The 20,619-nt window shown below is 44.4% G+C and overlaps 1 protein-coding gene across 1 annotated transcript in view; it reads left to right on the top strand.

Moving 5' to 3' along the window:
• The window catches only part of Sema2a (Semaphorin 2a), a 298,531-nt gene that overhangs the window by 204,014 nt on the left and 73,898 nt on the right, over positions 1-20,619 (top strand). Inside the window, exon 2 of the mRNA XM_078192888.1 lies at positions 6,148-6,244. Within this exon, the coding sequence (XP_078049014.1) occupies positions 6,148-6,244 (97 nt within the window). The remainder of the gene's footprint in view (positions 1-6,147; positions 6,245-20,619) is intronic.

Here is a 20,619-nt window from a genome sequence, read left to right as displayed (position 1 = left end):
ATTTTGATGTCGATCTCTCTGAAATTCTAGAGAGGAGCTTTTCAAATAGAGGAGATTAGAGGGGAGAGTGCTTTCGGTATTGTCACAGGGTTTTGCAGATAACGCGGGCGAATTTATCGGTGTATTTTACAGTGGACAACACTTTCGGGGGATTTATTATCTCTGGCCAGTCACCTGCGCTTCCCGTTCGACTTCCGTTTCCGGTTCCACGGCCGACCGAACTTCGCGATCCGTTTAGTAGTTGCGATTTACAATAGGAATTTGCGGCGTTGCGCGACGCTGCCGCGCGGCGTGTCGAGATGTTTGAGTTGGGACGCGCGCGGAGCATGATGCGAGAGAGGATAAGCCTAAACGCTCGCAGCAGCTCCGACGAGCAAAGGTACTCTCGCGGCTCGCGCAAATATTTGGCAATTAGCGATTTACATTCCCCCGGTTAGTGTATTATCGTCTTGGCAAATACGCGGAACGACCGTGAGCTGCTCTCACGCGCGCGCTGTCCCGAAAAGGAGAACGTAAACAATTATTTGCGCGGCCGTCGCATAAATAACTTTGAACGACTCCGGCCGTTTACCGTTTTGATTCGACGCGGACCGTCCCATTGTTTGTCAAATCGTTTTTCGCGGCGAGCGCAAACACGCCGATTGTTTTTTTGCGCATTTTTCAGCGCTCGATGCGTCATGGTTATTCGAACGGTGTTGGAGTTACTATAGTCGATACACAAAGAACATTCGACAATGCGTGGACGGTTTCCGAAGACGATCGATGGATGTCCATTATCCTTATAAAATGAGTTTTCTCTGATGACGCAGAGCAAACACATCTTAGGAGCTTTCGTTCGATAAATTAATACAGTCGATTTCTTCGTAAATAAATAATAAATAGTATAATATATAGCACTGAGCATAATAAAGAGAATTAAGTAAACTAACCAAATAGTAATATATATTTTCTTTCTTTACTCAATTAAAATAAAAATTGTACTTCGTATTAATTGTGGTTTTGTTATCTTTTACAGACAATTTATTAAATTCTTATTTGTCTCAATTTTAAAATGAATCATGTTACATTAATGATCTACAACTAATGTAACAAATTTTACAAAAGACTGACACGTTTTCGTGCGCAGATTTACTGCGAGAATTCTCTCTTTTCATTTTCACATTGAATTTCACCAAGTTCATAAAAATTCACTTTTATAAAACATTTTATTGCAATGGAGGTAATATACGTACTCGGCACAAATATGTAGTAGTCACTTTTGAGCGATTAACATACGTAACAAGCAATTCTTCGATTCTGGGGCACTCCGCCCCGAATGTTATCGCCTCTTGGTTCCGTGCCAGTGACAATACCATGCAAAATTAGCGGAACCTGCGGAAAAGGGATTATCCAATCATGAATTACGTTTACAGCGCATTTCCCTTCCTTGACCTCTTTCGGAGATACAATTCACGAATATTTCTCTAACAATAAGTGCATGTAATAAATGCACGATATCGTCTGACCTGTCTACACGTACTTGGTACAATACACGTGCCTTTGCATGCATTGTTGTCATAAAAACTGTCGCAATTATTATCACGCCCGCCATCGATGTGCATAAATTTCGTCGGGTCTGGATCCGTGTGTCACACACTGATATTCTTGCGGCTAAATTTTGCATACGCATTAAACTTGAATATTATTAAATTCCTATTTGAAAAGACATCACGATGTCCATTTATATTTCTTCTCAACTGATAAATTGTTTCACTAACTTATTATACTATACGCCTTTGCAAAGAATAATGACACAAAGACAATTGGACAGTTAATAAATTCGTTCGGTTTTCCGATTAAATTATGAAGTAAGTTTTCCATGTACTGCTCACTGTCGCGCATAGAACGATGCCCCCCCTCGAAGTAAAATACGAACGTCAGCAGTCGTTTTTGTCCAGAAACGTCGCGCGAGAACGTCGAACAAAATAGGGGAGGCACATTGCAGTACGTCGCGACGCGAGGAGATTATTAATAGACGACGGAGTGAATGAACATTATTGACAGTACTCGCGGATCCATTGAAAGTATCGAGCGATCCATATATAGCCGCGACGGTCCACATTTTCGCATGAACGTCGGCTCGCGGTCATTGAAGGAGTCGCGCGGGCAGGAAAGTTTCGACATTGTCGTCGCCGTGAATCGCGGACGTGGCGCGGGGACGATCGTTGAAGTAACGCGTGCCGTTCTCAGCCGGCGAGCGGGTCGTGAATGAAAGACGGAAATAGAAGGCGGAGTCGAGCGTGTCGCTTTGTCTCTGATCCGCACGTAAAATTAATTTCACAGCCGTACGGTCGAGCGGCGCGGCGGCTCAATGAACAGCGATTCTCAACGTCGTCGAGAGGATTCTCAGCTGAACCGAGAGGAGTCTCAGAGCCCGGCCGAGAGGATCCTCGACTCGTCGACTCGAGCAGCCGGATTCGAGATCTTGAGCAAAACCGCGCGACGATCGCCGAGACGGACGTTTTTATGGGACGTCGAGAATAGTCTTTTCTGAAAACGGGGGCCGAGGGGGCAGCAGGTATATCAACTGGTCGAACGAGCGGCGAGGCAGGTGCCGGCATCATCTTCCATGCACGCGGAGCGATACGATTTTATTGCGGCAATAAAATCAGAATAACGCTCGCGACGAACACGGGGCCGTGGCGCTGACGAGCCGGAAAAATCAAGCTCCGTATTTCGCGGGCGAGGATAAATTTTCCGTCTCCCCCTCGGGAACAAGGCAGCCTCCGGTTCCCGTCGATCTAACGAACTGACTGACGCGCGTGCTCCGCCGCAAGCTCGGTCAAGCATAACAGCCCATATGGGATCCGCCGGCTCTAATTTTATCGGCGCACCTATTTCTATTTACGACCGTGTTTCCTTTCGATTGAATATTAAGGAGTCGCGGGAATCATTTTATTGCCGCACCTGAACTGCTATTTTGGGAATTACGGCGCGAGGGCAGCAAAACTCTAGATATTGTAATTTATAGGACGCAGCTGCGTACAGCTTTGTGCATCGACTTCAGAGCGTCAAGTAATTTCGATCGTAAAATAATCATGAATTTAGCAATTAGATACCTTACAAAAATATTGTATGCTATCTAATATCAAGCTTCAGTTGAATCTCGATCGTCAAACTGTCGAATGCTTTTTTTTCGTTCAAAGGTTCAATATGCTCCGCCGGAAACGTCTAAGACAGTGACGGGTCTTTCGACCGGATGAACTACCGATGGTTTCGAAAATAAAATAGGTTTCAATTTAAATATCGGACGGATCCCAACTTTTTCTATCGTAACTTCGTAATCGGTCGGTAAAAAACTATTCTTACATCAATGAGAAAGTAATATTCCATGTCGGAAATACCTTTCGTTTCGAACGGCGAAGCGGAGAAGTTATTTTAATCGGGTTTGGCATCCGTAATCGCATCTGACATTTCCGGAAGCCGACAACCGACCGTCCAAAAATGCGCGCGTCACTCAAAGAAACGATCTTGGTACCGCCGCTCGGTGAATAATGAAGGACCGTCCGAGTCCCGCGAATAATTGTCACGATAAAGCTTTAATAATCACGTCGGAATATAACAACGGACGGTCGGTTCTCGCGGCATAATATATTCCGTTCACGGTTCCGGTTAGCCGGCGGCGGCGGTCCAGACATTAAATCCGAGCGGACTTGAGGTTCCCGGGCACGCTCGAACGGAAGGGAATTAAAGAAAAGACGCGGCACCCGCGGACAGGTTGGAGACCCGCAGAGTTTCGACGGCGAACCGTAGAAGAGATCGGCCGGCGGCGAATCACCGTTGAAAATCTCCCGCGAATTATGCGCGGCCCGCCGAGATTCAACGGTCTGAAGGTCGCCGGGGGAGGAGGAGGAGGAGGAGGAGGGCGGGGAACGGCGAGAGCGCTGCGAATATAAATCGCGGGGGCGCGCGCGGAAAGCATCGAATTATGCGATTCTGAAAAATTGGATTCATCTCGTCGGCCGCGGGCGCGCTTTATAAAGAAAAATATCGGTAGGATGCGGCGGGAGCAGCAACGTGCGGCTATTTTTCACAACATTAAGTCGAGCCGGCAATCATTTAGGTTTGCGCGCGCGAAACGCGGTGCTCGTGGCGGCGCTGGTGGTGCTCGGGGTGCACAGAGTATAGGACTCGAGGGGAGTAAAGGGCACGGGCCCGCGGCTGGCGGCACTCTGCAACCCCAGGCCACTTCTTTTCGCTCTCTATCTCGTTCGTCCGACACTGATCTGCTTAACATATGAAAGAGAACCGCCCTTTCCTAAATATACTCGTTCACCACTCTAGACTAACAGAGCGCGAACAATACTATATTTTATACGGTATCAGGAGGGGCCGACGTCCAATGAAAGGGGTTCCCAGACGCGGCCGTAGCCCCCGACGACTCGGCTCGGCTCCTCTTCCTTTTCTCTCTCTCTCTCTCTCTCTCTCTCTCTCTCGTTTCCCTTTCGCGCTCGCCCGGTTCCGCCGTGTTTATGCCGACACCACGGACCGCCGCGAACCCATGAATGAATGCAAAAACCTCTGATCTCCGTCTCTGTCTCCCGCTTTATCTTCCGGACGGAATCCACGCCGGGCCCTCCCCCCCCCCCCCCCCCCCCCCCTGTAACATGCGACTCGACCGAGCCCGGGGCTCGTTAACCTGCCGCGTGCGAGCACGCCGAACTGCTAGCGATTTAATCGCGCCATTGTGCTGCGCCGACTTAATGAGCTGGATGCTCTTTGAGGTCGCTAGATTACGTCTGAGAACGATCAGCTCGGACCTCGCTGCTGGAAAAGTGTGCTGTAAGCGCGTCGCCTCTGCCTGGAAGTCAATTGTCTGTCGCGATTTTTTCCGCGGCATGCGAATTTGTTTCTTTTAATTGCGCGGACGTAATTGCAGAATGGTTTAGTCTCTTTTGGTACGAAGATTTTATCTTAACCCTTAACCCTGGGTCTATAAATATTCAGTAAAACTTTAACTTCTAAATCCATTAAAAAATGCATATCATTTCATATATATGATATATATTATTATTATTATTGTATGATTTCAATATACGATATATATTATTTATTTTACGATGAACATTCTAATCAATAACACAATCGAAATTGTTAAATTTGATAAGATTCATTCAGAACACCATGAGTTCCTTCTATGACGAACCCTTAACATATTCGTAGAAGCGATATCGCCACAGGAAGACAATTCAGACAATTAACAATTAATTCGATATACGTGTATACGAGATATCAATTTCTAATAGAGGAAATAATGTTTGGTATTGTTTAAACTATATTCTTAAATTTTCGGGCCTCGATAGTGATATTTTGAAGCGACATTTTGAGAACTGAACTCGGCGCGAGCTACATACGTGTTTCGCATAATAAATGCGACTTCGTGTTTCATGTTAAACGTATTCAATTAATTCGTAAGCACTTTTAGCGCGACAGCGGAGTCCAATTGCACGAATCAACAGAGAGAGAGGAAGAGAGAGAGAGAGATGGAGAGAGCAATGCACTTTATGCGTTGAAACACGAGCATGTTAAAATAATAGTTGCGAAACAACCGGCAAGTATTTCCGTAGCGACTTTGGAATTAACGTGCAAGGATTTCTATGGCGTTGAACCGGCTGGCCCGAAGCCCGCTCCGTTTCAATTGTCGTTCGTTTGCCGCGTCACGATCTGACACGGGCCATCCCTCAATAAAAGTATGACGATGATACGACAGACATCGTCCGCGACGTTACGTGCCGTGCAATTCGAACGAGTTTCAGACGGCGGCGAGAGACACAAGTCGACGGTCGAGTTTGCTCGGCTTAACGGCGCGACCCTATCTCGTAGCTAAGGTAAACAAAAAGACAGATGGAAGGGAAGAAAGAGGGAGAGAGAGAGAGAGAAGGAGAGAGGGGGAGAAGGAGAGAGAAAGGCGAGCGTTATTATAAAAGTCGTAATGAAAATCTAACGATCCGTCAGTCTGTACGGAAAGGGTCGTAGAAATGAATTTCCTCGGAGGGTGGGTGTGGGAGAGAGAAAGAAAGAGCGAGAGAGAGAGAGAGAGAGAGGCGATCCTGAATGCGCGCTCCTGGCGACACGGTATTTAATCTCTTTGTTTACTTTTGCTTGCAGAACACGTGAGGGAGTTCAGCTGCGGCGACAAGATGCCGCTGTATTACAGGACACTGTACCTGGACAGTAAGAGGGACGCCCTATACGTTGGCGCAATGTAAGTACTTTTCTTTTTACCGAACCCTTCGCCCCCCTCCTTCGCTCGATCCCTGATCCGTTTTTGTCACGTAATAAAATGTCGCGAGATGAAAATCCCCACGGGTAAAAGTTGCGCTCAACTCGTCGTCAAAGCGCCCAGGATTCAGCCGCGCCGCGCGACAAAGAGAGAGAGAGAGAGAGGGAGGGAGGGAGAGAAAGATACGCGCGTGTAGATGTACGTGCCGCGGAACAGATTTTTCTGATTCCCGTGATTAAAATTCTGCGCGGTGTGCACGCGTCGGAGCGGGCCGGAGCGTGCCGATTGATTAAATTTCTCGGTGACATCGAACATCGGATAATCCCTGTTTTGAAATACTCGATGTATTACAGCGGCCTGCGCCCATATCCGATGGCTTCCGGATGATAATTATCGCAGAGTTGGTTCCAGTGAATCGCCGACAGATTCGATGTGCGTGGATCATGCTTTTACCACGATACCTTGCATCGTAGAGCAATTCGTTTTGGTTGGAACTATCCTGAGATTATCACGAAAACGACATTCGAATTTCTGAGACTTTGTTGCGTGTAACTTTTCTTAGGGACATTTATTTGATTGCTAGATTATGGATTTGATGCATTCTTGACATAGAATGGTGAAACGTAAACCCGAGAATTAGATTAAATGAAATTAAGAATTTTGACGTATTAATTTACAAAAATGATTTATGAGAGAAAGAATATTATAATTGATCCGGACAATTATTATTTTGCATAAAAAATCATAGTCCATTGATTACTCTTAACATATCATTTACGGGCAATTATTTATGATAATTATTTCACAAATACCAACAGTCATATAATTCATAATGAAAAGCAGCTTCATGAGATATTCAATGAAACTAAATATTACACTCGTGTTCAAGTTGTTTCAACTAAGGTTAATAATTTCATTTAGGATTGTCACGTAGAGAAGTATTGTTTAGTTGTCTTTCAGCACAGAACATTAACTAAATATTCGATTAACTCGAAATAGAGTAGAGTATACTTATGATTACCTGGATTCTGATTAGAAGTAAAACAGGGACGAGAGCAATGAAGATAGTCCACTGTCGTATAAACTGGACAGATAGGATACATGATTAAACAAATGGAATAAAAGACGGCTTATATTCGAGGAAAGTGGCACGGGCACGTTTTATGGCCAGATGATGACGACAGGTAGTCGGACAAAAGGAATAAAGTTCGTAGAAACAGAACGGAGTTTCAGCAAATAGGACAATGAACGTCCTGTTACCAAACATAGCGGTATAGAAACGAGCTTTGCTTAGACAAGTAGAATTGGAACGACCTGTGATCAGACAAAAGGAGTAAAGTCGATTTACTGTCACAGAAGAAGAATAGGGACAACCTATGATTAGTTATGTAGAACAAAAGATAGCTATTTTCTCGTAAAGTAGTATTACGTCTGCCTATAGTCGGATAAGTGGAATAGACATACTTTCGCGATACAACTATGATAGACTTACGTACATGCTCTGACAAGTGGAGAGTGGTCCAATACATTAATAGTAATGTCACAGCGCTTTATGTCGCTCTCTTTTTACAAACATCGATTATTCTTCTGAAACACTTATATCACCGAGTAGCATTTTTTATATGCATCGAATTAACCCTTTGCACTCGAATGGCGACTCTGAAGCAAAAATTGTTCTATAACATTCCAAAATAATTTGTACAACAATAAAGTTTAGATTTAAAAGATTGTCGAGTAGTGAAACCGTTGTTGTGAGTCGTAAGAATCAATTTCGTACGTACAAAAGTGCACTTTATTGCATAGATTATAAATACTATGAGACAGGAAACTTATTATACATTTACAGTTAAAATAGCTTCGAGTGCAAAGGGTTAAATCCCAGCAACGCTATGATAATAAAACTCTGTAAATTATCTATAAAATTTCTGCTGTGACGAGTCAATACTTAAATTGTTGGAATTTGGAATGGTTTAATTGGATCGGTAATTACAGAATTCGATTTTGATTAGATCGCTGTTTTTCATCCCTCGTCTAGACGAGAGCTCGGTCGAGTACGTCTGTGTTGCTTTTCGTAATCGGCCCCCTTCCGCGGTATTTGCACGCACTCTTAGCTCGAGCACTGAAATATATGTATACGGCGTTTATGTGCCCGGATCATTCCCCTGCGCACGAGGGGATGACCAGGTTTCGTTTGCTAAACGTTTCAATTTGCAGAAAGGTAATTTACTGAAACCTTCGGGGCACCGTGGCGTTCGGGGCGAGTCAAGCAAAACAAGTGCCGCGGTTGAAGCCCGGCCGAACATTTAAGAACCTTCTCGATTAATCTTCACGATCGAACGGAAAGGAATTGGCCGTTTTCTCTGCAGCCGCGATTAATTCGCTAGTCAAAATCCCGTGAAATCGCTCGCATCGTTCGGTGTCCCGTTGCTCGTTATTTCATTATCCATTTTTTCTGGTAATGGGATTCTTTGATTGGAGGAGCGAGCACTTAGACGGATTGTATTATAATTAATTAAGATTCATAGATTATGTAAACGAAGCAGGTTGTTAATCAAGATTGACCGATGTAGCTCGCGAGTTTTAATGAATTATTTTCAGTTTTAGATCCCGATGGGATCGTAAATCAATCTTAATTACGTATGGACGGTTCGGAAGACGATCAGTGTGAATTCACTTTTCTTTGAAAATTGCGCATTGCATATATGTCTTTATCGTTAGGGTCTTCGCTCGACAAATCATTATAGTTGTTTTCACGTATGAAGAATAGGTAGCAGCATATATATCGACGACGGACTGACTAAACAAAATTCTTTATTAAGAATTGCTATTTTTAAATGAAATATTGATATTTCCCTTTTGTTCTCTGCTGGTCAAGTTTATTTATATGTTACCTTACAATAAAAATTCTGCTTTGCATTGTTCATGGCATTATTATTTTTGTACAGCTAATTTGCAAGATTCTTATTTATCTCCCTTTTAAAATAACGATCTCATTGACTTCCGAGCCGTTCATTAAATTCCATCGTTCAACAGACATAGAGTCGCGAGCTATTTAAAGGAAAAGCGTGATGCCAATTTCAGGGAAATAAGGTTGGCAATAACGCTGTTAGAAATACATTTCTTCCTTCGGATGCCTCGTAAAGATACCACCCGCGGACCCCTCGTTTAAAGCACTCCCGAGGAGCCCGCGATCATCCCGATTCGGAAAATTTAATCTTTTACCTCCGCTCGATGCACCTTCTCCTCGCATCTAATCAGCCTAAAAATCTCTTGCCGTAACTCTTAATAAAATCCACGGGAAATCGTTGCTTCTTGAAAACGAGGAGCAAAAAAGGGGGTGCCTCCTCCGGGGGCGGGCAGAGGGTTGCCGAAGGGGGTCCCCGGCATCATTACTCCAGAAGTATTATTTCTTGATTCGATTCCAACGACCCACCTCCTCTACCAGCCGCTGTATATACCATCGGCCATTCACTGGCGTTTCCTTTTGTGAGGCTCCCTTCTTAATTTGGTAAATGCCAGCAAAATGCTACGCGGCTCCGGTAATAGAGAGACAGGCGAGGGCGACGTATAAAAGCTAGAGGATACACAAGCCGGGGAAACCACTCGTACGATGTACGTACAACAGACGGCTGATACATCTATTGTGACGGGAAAAGATATACACGAAATTATGTTGTCTTCGAAACGGGGGAAGACAATGTACCGGGTGCTCCACCGATCGATCTCTGTCGCATTCCAGCTGCTTTGGTAATTTAAAGACAAAATATTTTTTCGTAGAATACAGGTATTGTTTTATGTATTTTACGCGACATCGCGGTTACTTCGTCGTATGCGCCGTTCGAATAGTGTAAGTCAACTTTTTGTTAGGTCGATGCCATATTATTGAATCGTATTTGATTTAGCTTTTTATTCGATTTATTTTTATTATTTTAAGTCGAAATAAATTAATCTATTTATTAAGAAAACTATCAAGACGATTAACTACATTTGTCACTTTCCGACTGCTCTATTTCTATGCTTGCATAGGCAAGAGCGCGCGCTGGCGGATCAAGCAAACAAATGTCAGGAGAAGTTATACGGTTATGCGATTTTCCGCGTTGGTTCATGGACTGTCCATAGGAACGACTAAATTCGAAAGATACGAGCATGGTGTTGCGTTCGCGGCGCGGTTACAAGCTATTGTCATAATCACCGAATCGACAGGACAACGCTTACGAACATGATTCATTTCGTTTATATTTGCCGAGTTTATCGTTTATCGACGACAGTGCTTTCCATTCGGCAAATAGTAGCCGAGGTAATGAAGGTTTAATCGCGGCGGCTTTCAATAAAGTAGTATTATGCTAATCTAAAAGGTAATTGCGATATAACCGATGGATATTGAATTTCAAAGCGTTTCGCTAAACAAACTGTTAAATTTAGTCGCTCGATAAATTTACTTTCACGCTGCGCTGGGCCTGCAACGCCGTGCCACCGAGGCCTCCGATATCGAAATTTTCTGCTTCGAGTATTCGCGGGAAATTAGGATTGTCATTTCCCTCTAATTGTGCCCCTCTGGTCGCGCAAATTCGCGAACAAAATATCTTTAGCCTATATTCGCGCGCTATGGTGTCGCTCGGCCTTTCCGTTTGTTTCCTTTCAGTTTTTCGCGATCTCATTTTTACATAATGCTTTTTGCAGAACGAAACGATGGTAGATTTTATTTCCATGCTTGTTATAAAAATAAAAGAGCAGTATTATCGATTTTCGTGGATATATAATATATTTTCTGACGCGCAACCCGAATGTCATAAATGTCATAAAAATCGCTCGTCGCGCAATATTTACCATTTTTCTCTTTTATAATCAAATTTCGTAGAAAGGCAAACACGAACGTAGCAAATTTAATTACACCGCTTCAAGTAGAATTGAGCTATCTCTCAGAATGGTTGGCGTTCTCGCGGGCAGAGCGCGCAGTTTTAACGGGGGACACATTACATCCACGAAGGCCAGACACGAATTTTTAATTCACTGTAACGGTGTAAGCGCGGGCGGCGCGGGTCTGCACGCGGGTCGCCCGGAACCGGAACAAAAGCCGCGGGGAAAAAAAGTATAGCAACTTTTCCGGAACGAAGCGTTTTCGCCGCGAGGTATTTAGCATTAAAAAACAGCCGGCCGTTTTTTCTGTCTGTCGGCTTGCACATTAAGCAGCGCCGAAACGTATCAAAGAAAAGATCAAAGTAATTACGCCGGGCGAACGGAGCGCGAGCGGGGTATCCGGCAATTGTTTCGCGCGTTATGCACAAACGTTATGCTCCCCTTTGAAAAATGCAACGGATAGAATTCGAACGGCGTCGGCGTCGGAGGCGGCGTCGGCGGCGTCGGCCTTTCGGTGTTTCCTTTTTTGCCAGGATCGGGCCGACTCGGCCGGACTCGCCTCGTACACCAGGACTCGTGTTCGCGGGAGCGAAACGCGCAGCATTTTATTTCAGCCTTTAATTAAATTACAGCCGGCCACCCTTTCGTCTGAAATTGAGAGTCACATCATTGAGCCCCGCTCCGCTCGAAGATCATAGAGCTTAATCGTTTCACGTCATTGGAAAAGGAATGTCGGGCCTCGTTTTCCTTTTGCGCAGAATTCTTATCGGAATCCGATATTGCATAGGGGTGGCCCAGGGTGGTGGTCCGCTATGTCGGGCGGGGACGACGACGACGGCGGCGGCGGTGGCTATGGAGAAACGAGCGCCGCGGAACGGGGCCATGGAACGAAGCCAGAAAGCAGGAAATGTTAAAATCGAACCACTCTCTCCCGCCGAGAAATGCAGTTTAACCGGAAGTCGTCTTTCGCCATCGCGCAACCTCGCCATCGCCGCGCGCCCCGCCATCTTCCCATACGCCGGGATTATTTCATTACAGAAACCGAGGCGCTCTAAAAGCAGAAGCATCTTACGCGATTGTCATTTCTTCTTACCCCACCGTCGCGTCGTCCTTATCCGATTTATTTTCCCCGTAATCTCGTTCCGCTCCTCTCGCCCTCCCCCTCTCCCCCTCCCCCTCTCCCCCCACACACCCCCGCCCACCATTTCACCCTAGAGTCAAGAGAATGTTCGCCTCGTTCAACCTCGAAATTCATTGTCATGTAAAATTCAGCTGTGCTCTTTAGGTCGTCGCGATTTCCCCGCACATGATTTATTTAACGGTCAAATTGGATTTCGGCGGGGCGTTCGGCTATATTGACAGCGGATTGGTTTAGCGATCGTTAGACCGAGACTGTTTACTCGAGCTCAGAAGCTTATCAACTAATTAACGGACGTTACGAGCTTGCAGTTTTCACGAATGTGGAACACACCTTTTCGAATACTTTTAACCCTGCAATGATCCCCGTTTATTTTTCGGCATAAATGAGAAAGTAGGGTTGCCGGCGACTCAAAATAAAATCTTAGTAATCAATAATATTATTTAGTAATTTTAAAATAGAAAATGGAGTATAGTATGAGTTACGCAGGCAAAGCAAACCTCTATGTTTTAGTATTATTTACAAGTTTGAAGATATTTAAAAAATGTGGAGTCGCCGGCAACCCCATAGGGGCGTTCTAGAATTAAAGACATGCTTTTTAAAGAAATATAAACCACAGTAATAAATTACACGATTAAATTACCAGTCATGAAAAATACGTAGCAGGTATTATATACGTGTAGTACGTATTGTTTGACAGAACAATATTGAAATAGACAAAATATTAAAAATAATATTTTTGATAAATTCAAGCTACGTTTGATATAATTTTCATACAATTTATATCATATCGTATTTATGAAAAATATATAAAGATATTTATGTGCTTCATCTTAAGACTCAATTTTTATTAAATGCTTAGCATTTAAACAGTGTCTAGATATCTCTATAGTGACCTAAAGTAACGAACACGATTTTATTCTTGATAAGACGGACTCCAAAGAGGCGAAGTCGATCCTTGAAACTCGTTGAAAATTTAACAACGATTCGAATCGGCAAAGTATGACGATCTACAGGTTTTTCCTCTTTGGGTATTTCACCCCTAATTGGAACAGTTTCCGCTTTATATTCGGCGCAGCCGGCGTCGGGAACAATCAGCCGTTCTCCGAGATGAATGTCGATGGGTTAACTAGGTCCGTCGAATTGCGAAATCCAATATTAATACAATAACGGACGCGTTGCCTTTAGTAACCCCGGTGTTAACTAACGCGGATTCTCCCAACGATTAACGTCATCCTCCTCGCGCGTGCGTATATTCGGAATAATTCCTGCTTGAACGCGAATTTCAACGCAAAAATTCCTGTATCGTCGTTTGCGGATCTTTATTCGCTATGGATATTTGTATTAGCAAACATTAATTTAATTTCTACCTCGGCTTAGTTGTCATAAATCGTTCAATCGATAGATGTATCACGAAAATAACTGAAAAATTTCTTGCGAAAATAGAAAATTTCATGTGTAAATTTAGAAACACGGAATAGCATATAGGAGAAACAATTAATTGAATTTTTATTTCAGTTTATCTGTAGTAAATTGACGGATCGGTAAATTCAATTTATCAGTGAACGTTCGAGAAGTAAGCTGCGGAAACGGAAAATAGTTGCCAAGAAGTCACGAGCAGAATAGGAAAAGCGAACGTTTATTTGAAAAGACGAGGCCGCGAACCGGTCGATCGGCAATTTAGTGGAATCGGTGTCCGCGCGAAACTATCATCGGCCGTGTTAGCCGCGGGGATGGCTCAACAGAGAAAAATAACATCCCTTTGCGGGCGAAATTTCATAAAAACAAGCAGAACGGGTCTAATACCGTGTCGATCGAATGAAAAATAAAAGGGATAAACGTATCCGCGCGGAATAATGGACAAAGGGGGCGCGAGAGCCGCGATGGAGTTAAATCGATACGTCAAAACGAATTGCTCGATAATGCCCCGACCTATTGCTTCCGCGCGCGCGGCCGATAATAAATTCTAGCGAGCGTGCGAGCCGGAGCGCACGCGTTAAGGATCGAGTCGATGCGGCGTGTGGACGTTCTCGGGAAGATAAAAAAAAAGCGGGAGACGAGAGAGAGAGAGAGAGAGAGAGAGAGAGGAAAAAAAGCGCGGAGAACACGGGGGGAAAAATGTGAACGAGGAAAAAAGACCGCGGAATGGAGGCGAAACGGCGTGTAATCGACGCGATGCACGTTGCAGATCGTCGCTGATGGTGATAAGTGGTGGCGATCACGCCTCCCTGTCCACGCGAATCCTGCGACCTCTCTATTCTCCGCGCACTACGCTCTCGCAAGTGCCTCGACTTTCCATTGCGGTTCCTTACGAGACAGGTTTCTAATTCTTCGTCGTTAGTTTTTGTTTCGGCGCGTGCGAAAATAAAAGTTGCTCTGAGGCAACTTAATTGAAAGATGCTTTCGGTTATCGCTCGACTTCACGTTGAGAAATTAATCGCAAGTGAATGTTTAAATAAATCAGTCAAGTTACAATAAATCACTTTAATATTAATGTTGGACGCAGCGGTTCTGCGTTGTATAGTTGTAGTTGATTGAATGTGTCTTTTTTTTTTGTCGGACCTTTTATACCAATTTGGTGGCCCCAGAGCGCACCAATCGGTGCTTAGCATTATTTTAGAATTTTTACTATGTCCAACCGACAAAGGGTCGCATGATCGCGCCTACGTTCTGGGGTTTTCTCGGAGTTTGCATGAGCGTCGGCGTACCGCGTCGTTCGTCAGGTACTTTTTACCTGACATACGAATTCTTTGTTGCGCCGTAACAGTTTTTATTTTTGGCATTGTACGTCATGTTTTTACGCGTCTTTTCAGTACGCCTACGTTGTAATTTTAGAAACAAGCGAATTAAATGTCTCACATGGTACTGAAATTTATCGAATCTGATCTTCTTCGTTAACGAACTCAACTTCTTGGTGAATTCTTGTTTAATAATCATGTCTTATTGTGCGAGGGTTGCACGAATGTCTGTAGAATTAATTGCAGCACCCTTGTGTACGCTTATTATTGCGAAGCATGTAGTACTCCTTTCGCAAAGTCGAATATGCTCTCCATTTTCTAAAAGATGTAGAATATTAACAGTAACCTTATGGAGCACTAGAAGCAGCTGTTTTATGTTCGTAAAAATAACGATAAGACACTTATTCTGATTTTAGTGCGAGTGAGATATTTATTCTGATATATTGAATAAATAACTTATAAATGTATCTTTACATTCCGAATAATCGTCAATTAAAAAGGTTGTCATTTTCAACTCGCCATTTTGATGGGTTCTGTAACTACAATTTTCCCATTTCTATTATTTCCTTTCGGCATGCTGTACACAGAAGCACGCGACACAGTTTGATTAACCTGCAACCATTAAAAAGTTTTTCCAACCGAATGTCACGCCAAATTCCTCGGTTTCATTAAGCACTAACAAGAAGCTGAACGGTGCACGCAGGTTTCCATTTGGTTTTCCGGTGCGGGCAAAGACGAGCGAAAAGATTCGCACAGGCCACCGGGAGTACAAGTTCGGAACGGCAGTGTACACGGCGCTAACCCGTCTCGATTTCGCCCCGGTCTCTCGACCTTTACGATCCCTTTTTACCCGCGGTATCACTGGCCCGGATCGATACTATGTGCGAGCATCGTTCCTCGTTAATTAGAAAGGTGATACCCATTAATTGTAGTTCGAGAACCAGCGGCTGCGTTGTGGCTCGCTCCACAATTAAGGCACGCTAATTGAACGCTTCCAATTATCAGGCCGCGGGGTCGTTGGCGAGCTACCGTTGCAAAAAGAAACGCGAAACACGAGCAAAGAACTAGTGTTCGGCGATATCGACTGTACTCCGTTAGTCGCCCCCTTCCTCGGAGAACGGCGTCGCGTCACGGAAATCCTTTCGCGTGGAACACGTACACGTAGTCCGCGGCCCCGATAGATTCGTGCGGCGGGACTCTCGAAAGCGGTTCGTATCCAAGGCCAAACGCCGGGAATCGTACGCGTCGCGGAACCCCAGGACTTACCGCAGCCGTTTTTACCACGATTCCATGGAAATTATCCATCGCCGGGGCTCTCTTTCTCTTTCCCTTTCTCCACCGTTTCCCCCTCGTCGATTCGTTATTTTCTCGCAGACCCTCCTCGCTTCGCTCTCTCGACCCGAACCTCTGGCCCCGCTTCTTCACCCCCAACCATCGCCGCCCTTGCCCCCCACCCCCTCCCCTCGTTCCCCGTCTTTATGGACTATATTTTATGCAGTGGATTCGGGTGGTGTGTTCGTTTTTGCATATCGATCGCGAGCCGAGATAAGAGTTTATGGGAGCAATGAGTGGCGGATGAGGGTCCCGGTAAAAAGTCTTTCGAAACCGGGCGCCGCCGTCGCCGCCGCCGCCGCGGCCGTGCCGATAGCGTAACGCCGCGCCGAGCCGCGCTAAGAAACGAGCGCATCGATTAGCCTGATCTTGGTAATAAACACGAACAACCCGCCGCGGTAATAGAATGTTGACGTAGCGCGGTGTTAATGCACTCCATGCATCGCGTAGATTAGTTTACTCCCGTAATACTTTCAGAGCCGCGTTGCCGTAATCATTTTTGCCGCGTTGCCGTAATACCATCGACCTAACGCTATTTTAATAAATTGCCCGCTGTATATATTATGACGGGCACAGCGACGCGGCGTACGCGCATATTTAGCAGTCTCTAAATATACTAATTTGTCCCCGGGTAAAACGCGCGCGACGATCGAATGCCGAGTTTCGATTATTTATGATTAGTTTGCGCTCGTAAACTGAATATATTATTCAGGGGCTGTTTGCCGTTCGCTTGTTAACCGGGCCGCATGTAAATTCTAATAACATTTAAAATTCCAATTAATTTCGTTCGGCGCACAAATTACTTAATGATTGATACATAACTGAAAACTAAAAGCGAACTGCGTGTCCTGAAACATTTATAAGGGAAAGAGATTTCCCACGTGCATACGTCCGTAGTGCATCGAAGAGTACGACAAGTCTTGTACAAATACTTGACCAAATCGATTCAATTTAATCTAGTGTTCTTTTTTTTTACACTTAGCCGACACTTCGAGTAATTTATTTCGCTGATAAAACGTATGCGTTGTCTGCGTATTTCTCCAAGTGTTTTAATGCAGCATTTATGAGAGCAACGTGCTTGCCAGCGAATGGTAAAAGCTTCGGGAAAATGGTAAACCGCTCTGGAATTAATCTAGGGGAGCCAATAAATTTGCGCCGGCTTAGAACAACCGGAAGCCTCGGCTAATGTTGCCGGGATTTCATCATTTCAAAGAGAAAGGAGAATCATAAAAGTGGCGGACATAATTAGATGCATTACAGTCCGGGAATTATGAAATGGCGACGAACGAGATACGAAATGAAGAATTCTAACCGGTGGGGAAAAACCGTGGTGGCCGGTCGCTATAAACTGAAGCGTTATAAATTTACCGTGGTATAACGTACAATTAAAACGTGTAGTATGACCCAGACAGACAGAGAAAAAGAGGAAGAGAGAGAGAGAGAGAGAGAGAGAGAAAGAAAGAGTGAATGAGAGAGAGGGGGGTAGTTTCCGCCACCGAATTTAAAGCGAGGAGTTTGGGGATTCTGTGATGAGGTTCGCGGTATTCGAGTGGAGAAACAATGTCAATAGAAAATTTCGATTCGGCTGTGTTTTACATAATTAAACAGGCGGCGGTGGGGCTCGATTCTGGAAACACGGCAAATGCATTTAGCGAATCAATCGGAGTCCGATGTAGGTGATTAGATTTCATACGCTGTCGGTGCTCACCGTTTTAGCGATTGATTCGGCATGATAGGGCCGGTCTATTGAAAATTAATAGCCGTAAATTATTGTCGAGAACTCATCAGTTTCATAGTATCATTGCAATAATTATTCGAGTAAGGGCTTTGATACGAATCTTCGCAAATGGAGGACCATCTATGCGTCCCTTGATGGAAAACCCTTTTATTCAACGAAAAACTCTATCCACCGCAAATAAGATATAAGAACGGTTCTAATTGCATAATTAGAACTACAATTTCAGTCATCTTTTAATTCAATTTTTATCAGTCCTCTTTTAATTTAATTTTTATCGGTCTCTCATTTCAATTTCTTCAACTCAATTCGCTCCTTTGCATATAATTAAGTTTGTGCAAATGTTAATTGAAGTGCAGACGTTTTAATATTGTAAAAATAGCAATTTTTGAAGAGAATAAATTGAAAAAACAAGATCTTGAAGCACTAAAATCTTAGTAAAAGTAGTTACCAACAGTAGTTGAATCACCGTAAAAATCACATCAAATTAATATTATTCCCGCAACGAGAAACAGCGTATAAATCACCGTCGAAACGATAAGGAATCAATTATGCCGAATCGATTTCATCGAAGCCTGCGTGAGACCGGCAAAAAGACCGTCACGTTGCGACGTCCTTCTGCTATAATTGAAAACGTGATACGTTCCGTTCCCGATTAAAGAAAGATAATCGTCTGCGTCTGGGTCACGGCGTGAAATATAAATTACATTCCGTGTGGTTCTCGATTCGCCGCGTTCGCTGACGCGTCAATTCGATTCGATTCCGTCGAAGGAGAGCGAGCGTCGATATCGCGCCGCGTAGCGTCGCGGCACCGCGTTTCGCCGAACCAGATCGTGTCCCCACGGTTGATTCATAGCCGGAATTATTAAAATCGCTTCGATTTAACATAATCGCGCCGCGACGAGCTATCCATCGTTCTCGCAGAGACGTCGGCGTAAATAACAACGGCGTCCCTTTTTTTTTCTGGCCGCGTTCTCCCCTCTCGTCCGTGCGTTTCCCCATCGAAAATTTAAGCAGGTGAATGGGAGTGGATCTCTCGACGCGCTGGATAATGCATCGAGAAGTCGGAGGACGTCTCTTGTGCGCGACTACCGGAGCAGACGGCTACGTTTTTTTTTCGAATTTCGTCTGGCTTCTTTTCGACCGCACCGACCGCCGCATTGTTGCAGCCGCAACGGTGGAATTCTTATTCGAATGAAATCTTATTCGGAGACATTTTTATCTATACACATCCTTATCCGGATCGATTTTTGGTCGATTGCATATGTATTCGATACCGTGGAGGAGAATTTTATTCGTTAGCCTTCGTATCTCTTGTTCGTCGTCGGAATCAAATGTTGCGCAACTTTGATTTAGCAATATCTTTCATTTTAAGAATTACGAAACTGATATAATCACGATAGACTGCAATTAACTCAACAAAGAAGGTAACAATAAATTCAACGATAAAGTAGTAACCAGAAGAAATAACAAAAAGCAATAACAAAAATTATTAACGTAAGCAAATTTAATAATAATTATGAGAACAGCGTAGCAACGCGAAGCACAAGTGTTTTTGTAGGGATTAGGAGAAAGAAACAATTTTAATTCAACGCTTTTTTTTAAAAATCTACATTTCAGAAAACAGTGACAATAGTATCGTCTTGATAATAATTTACAACAATCGACAAACGATCAAATACAATTCTTAAGAATGAGAAAGCATCGCGCAATTTTCGGGCATTTCAGTGAATTTAAGTAACCGGACGCGTTTTATCGAACGTTCCGTAAATTTCCCGGCATCCCCCTGGAACAAGTATTGTTCCAGCCATCCAGCATTTCTCGCTTGCCCGCGCGAAAATGGGAATCTGGGACAATCGGGCATCGAAGCAGGTCCAATTACAGAACACCGTGAGGTATCTTTAATTTCCCGACGCATGTCTAGCTCGGCCCCCGGCCGGCACGAATTCCAAGGGAATCTCGCCCGGTACGTGGATTTTCCGCGCGCAGCTAGGAAGCGCTCGACGTCTGACCCAGAAACAGGATACTGAAAAGAGGGAAAGATCGTTTCCCGAGCCGTGGCTCTCGAGAAAAATGATGGACGGCGCACTAATTGGCGAAAAATCCGGAGAGAGAACGACGCTCCAGAAAGCTGATCGCGAATGTTTCCATGGTAATTCAATGTTCCCGTTCGCCGTTGAAAAGGAGCGGCGCGCTCGAATCGAACGGAAACCGAGGGGGGGATCCTAGTCACGGTGCGGCCCTGTAAATCGAATTTACATAGCTTTCGAGCGGTCTCGCAACATTGACGCCGTTCCGACGCATAATTCTCCTTCGATAACCATTCGTCATCCGGCGTCCGATGATGGTAACACGCAATCGGATGGAATTGTTCGGTGGGTGGGAGGCTCGAAAAAAAAGAAGACAAAGAAACGGGGGAGGGGAAGGAGAACGGTGGAGGAGGGGAGACGGGAGAGAAGGCAGTTTCTTCGCCCTTTGAGGCTCCTCTCTTTCTCTCTCTTTCTTTCCTTCTCTCTTTTCTCATTCATCCTGTGCACACCGCCGTGAAAAAGTAAAT

The sequence above is a fragment of the Augochlora pura genome, chromosome 2, assembly GCF_028453695.1.
Source record: "Augochlora pura isolate Apur16 chromosome 2, APUR_v2.2.1, whole genome shotgun sequence".
In the NCBI taxonomy this organism is placed as follows: Eukaryota; Metazoa; Arthropoda; class Insecta; order Hymenoptera; family Halictidae; genus Augochlora; species Augochlora pura.
Note: the sequence above shows the minus strand (reverse complement) of the source record. Positions and strands in the feature narration are given on the sequence as shown.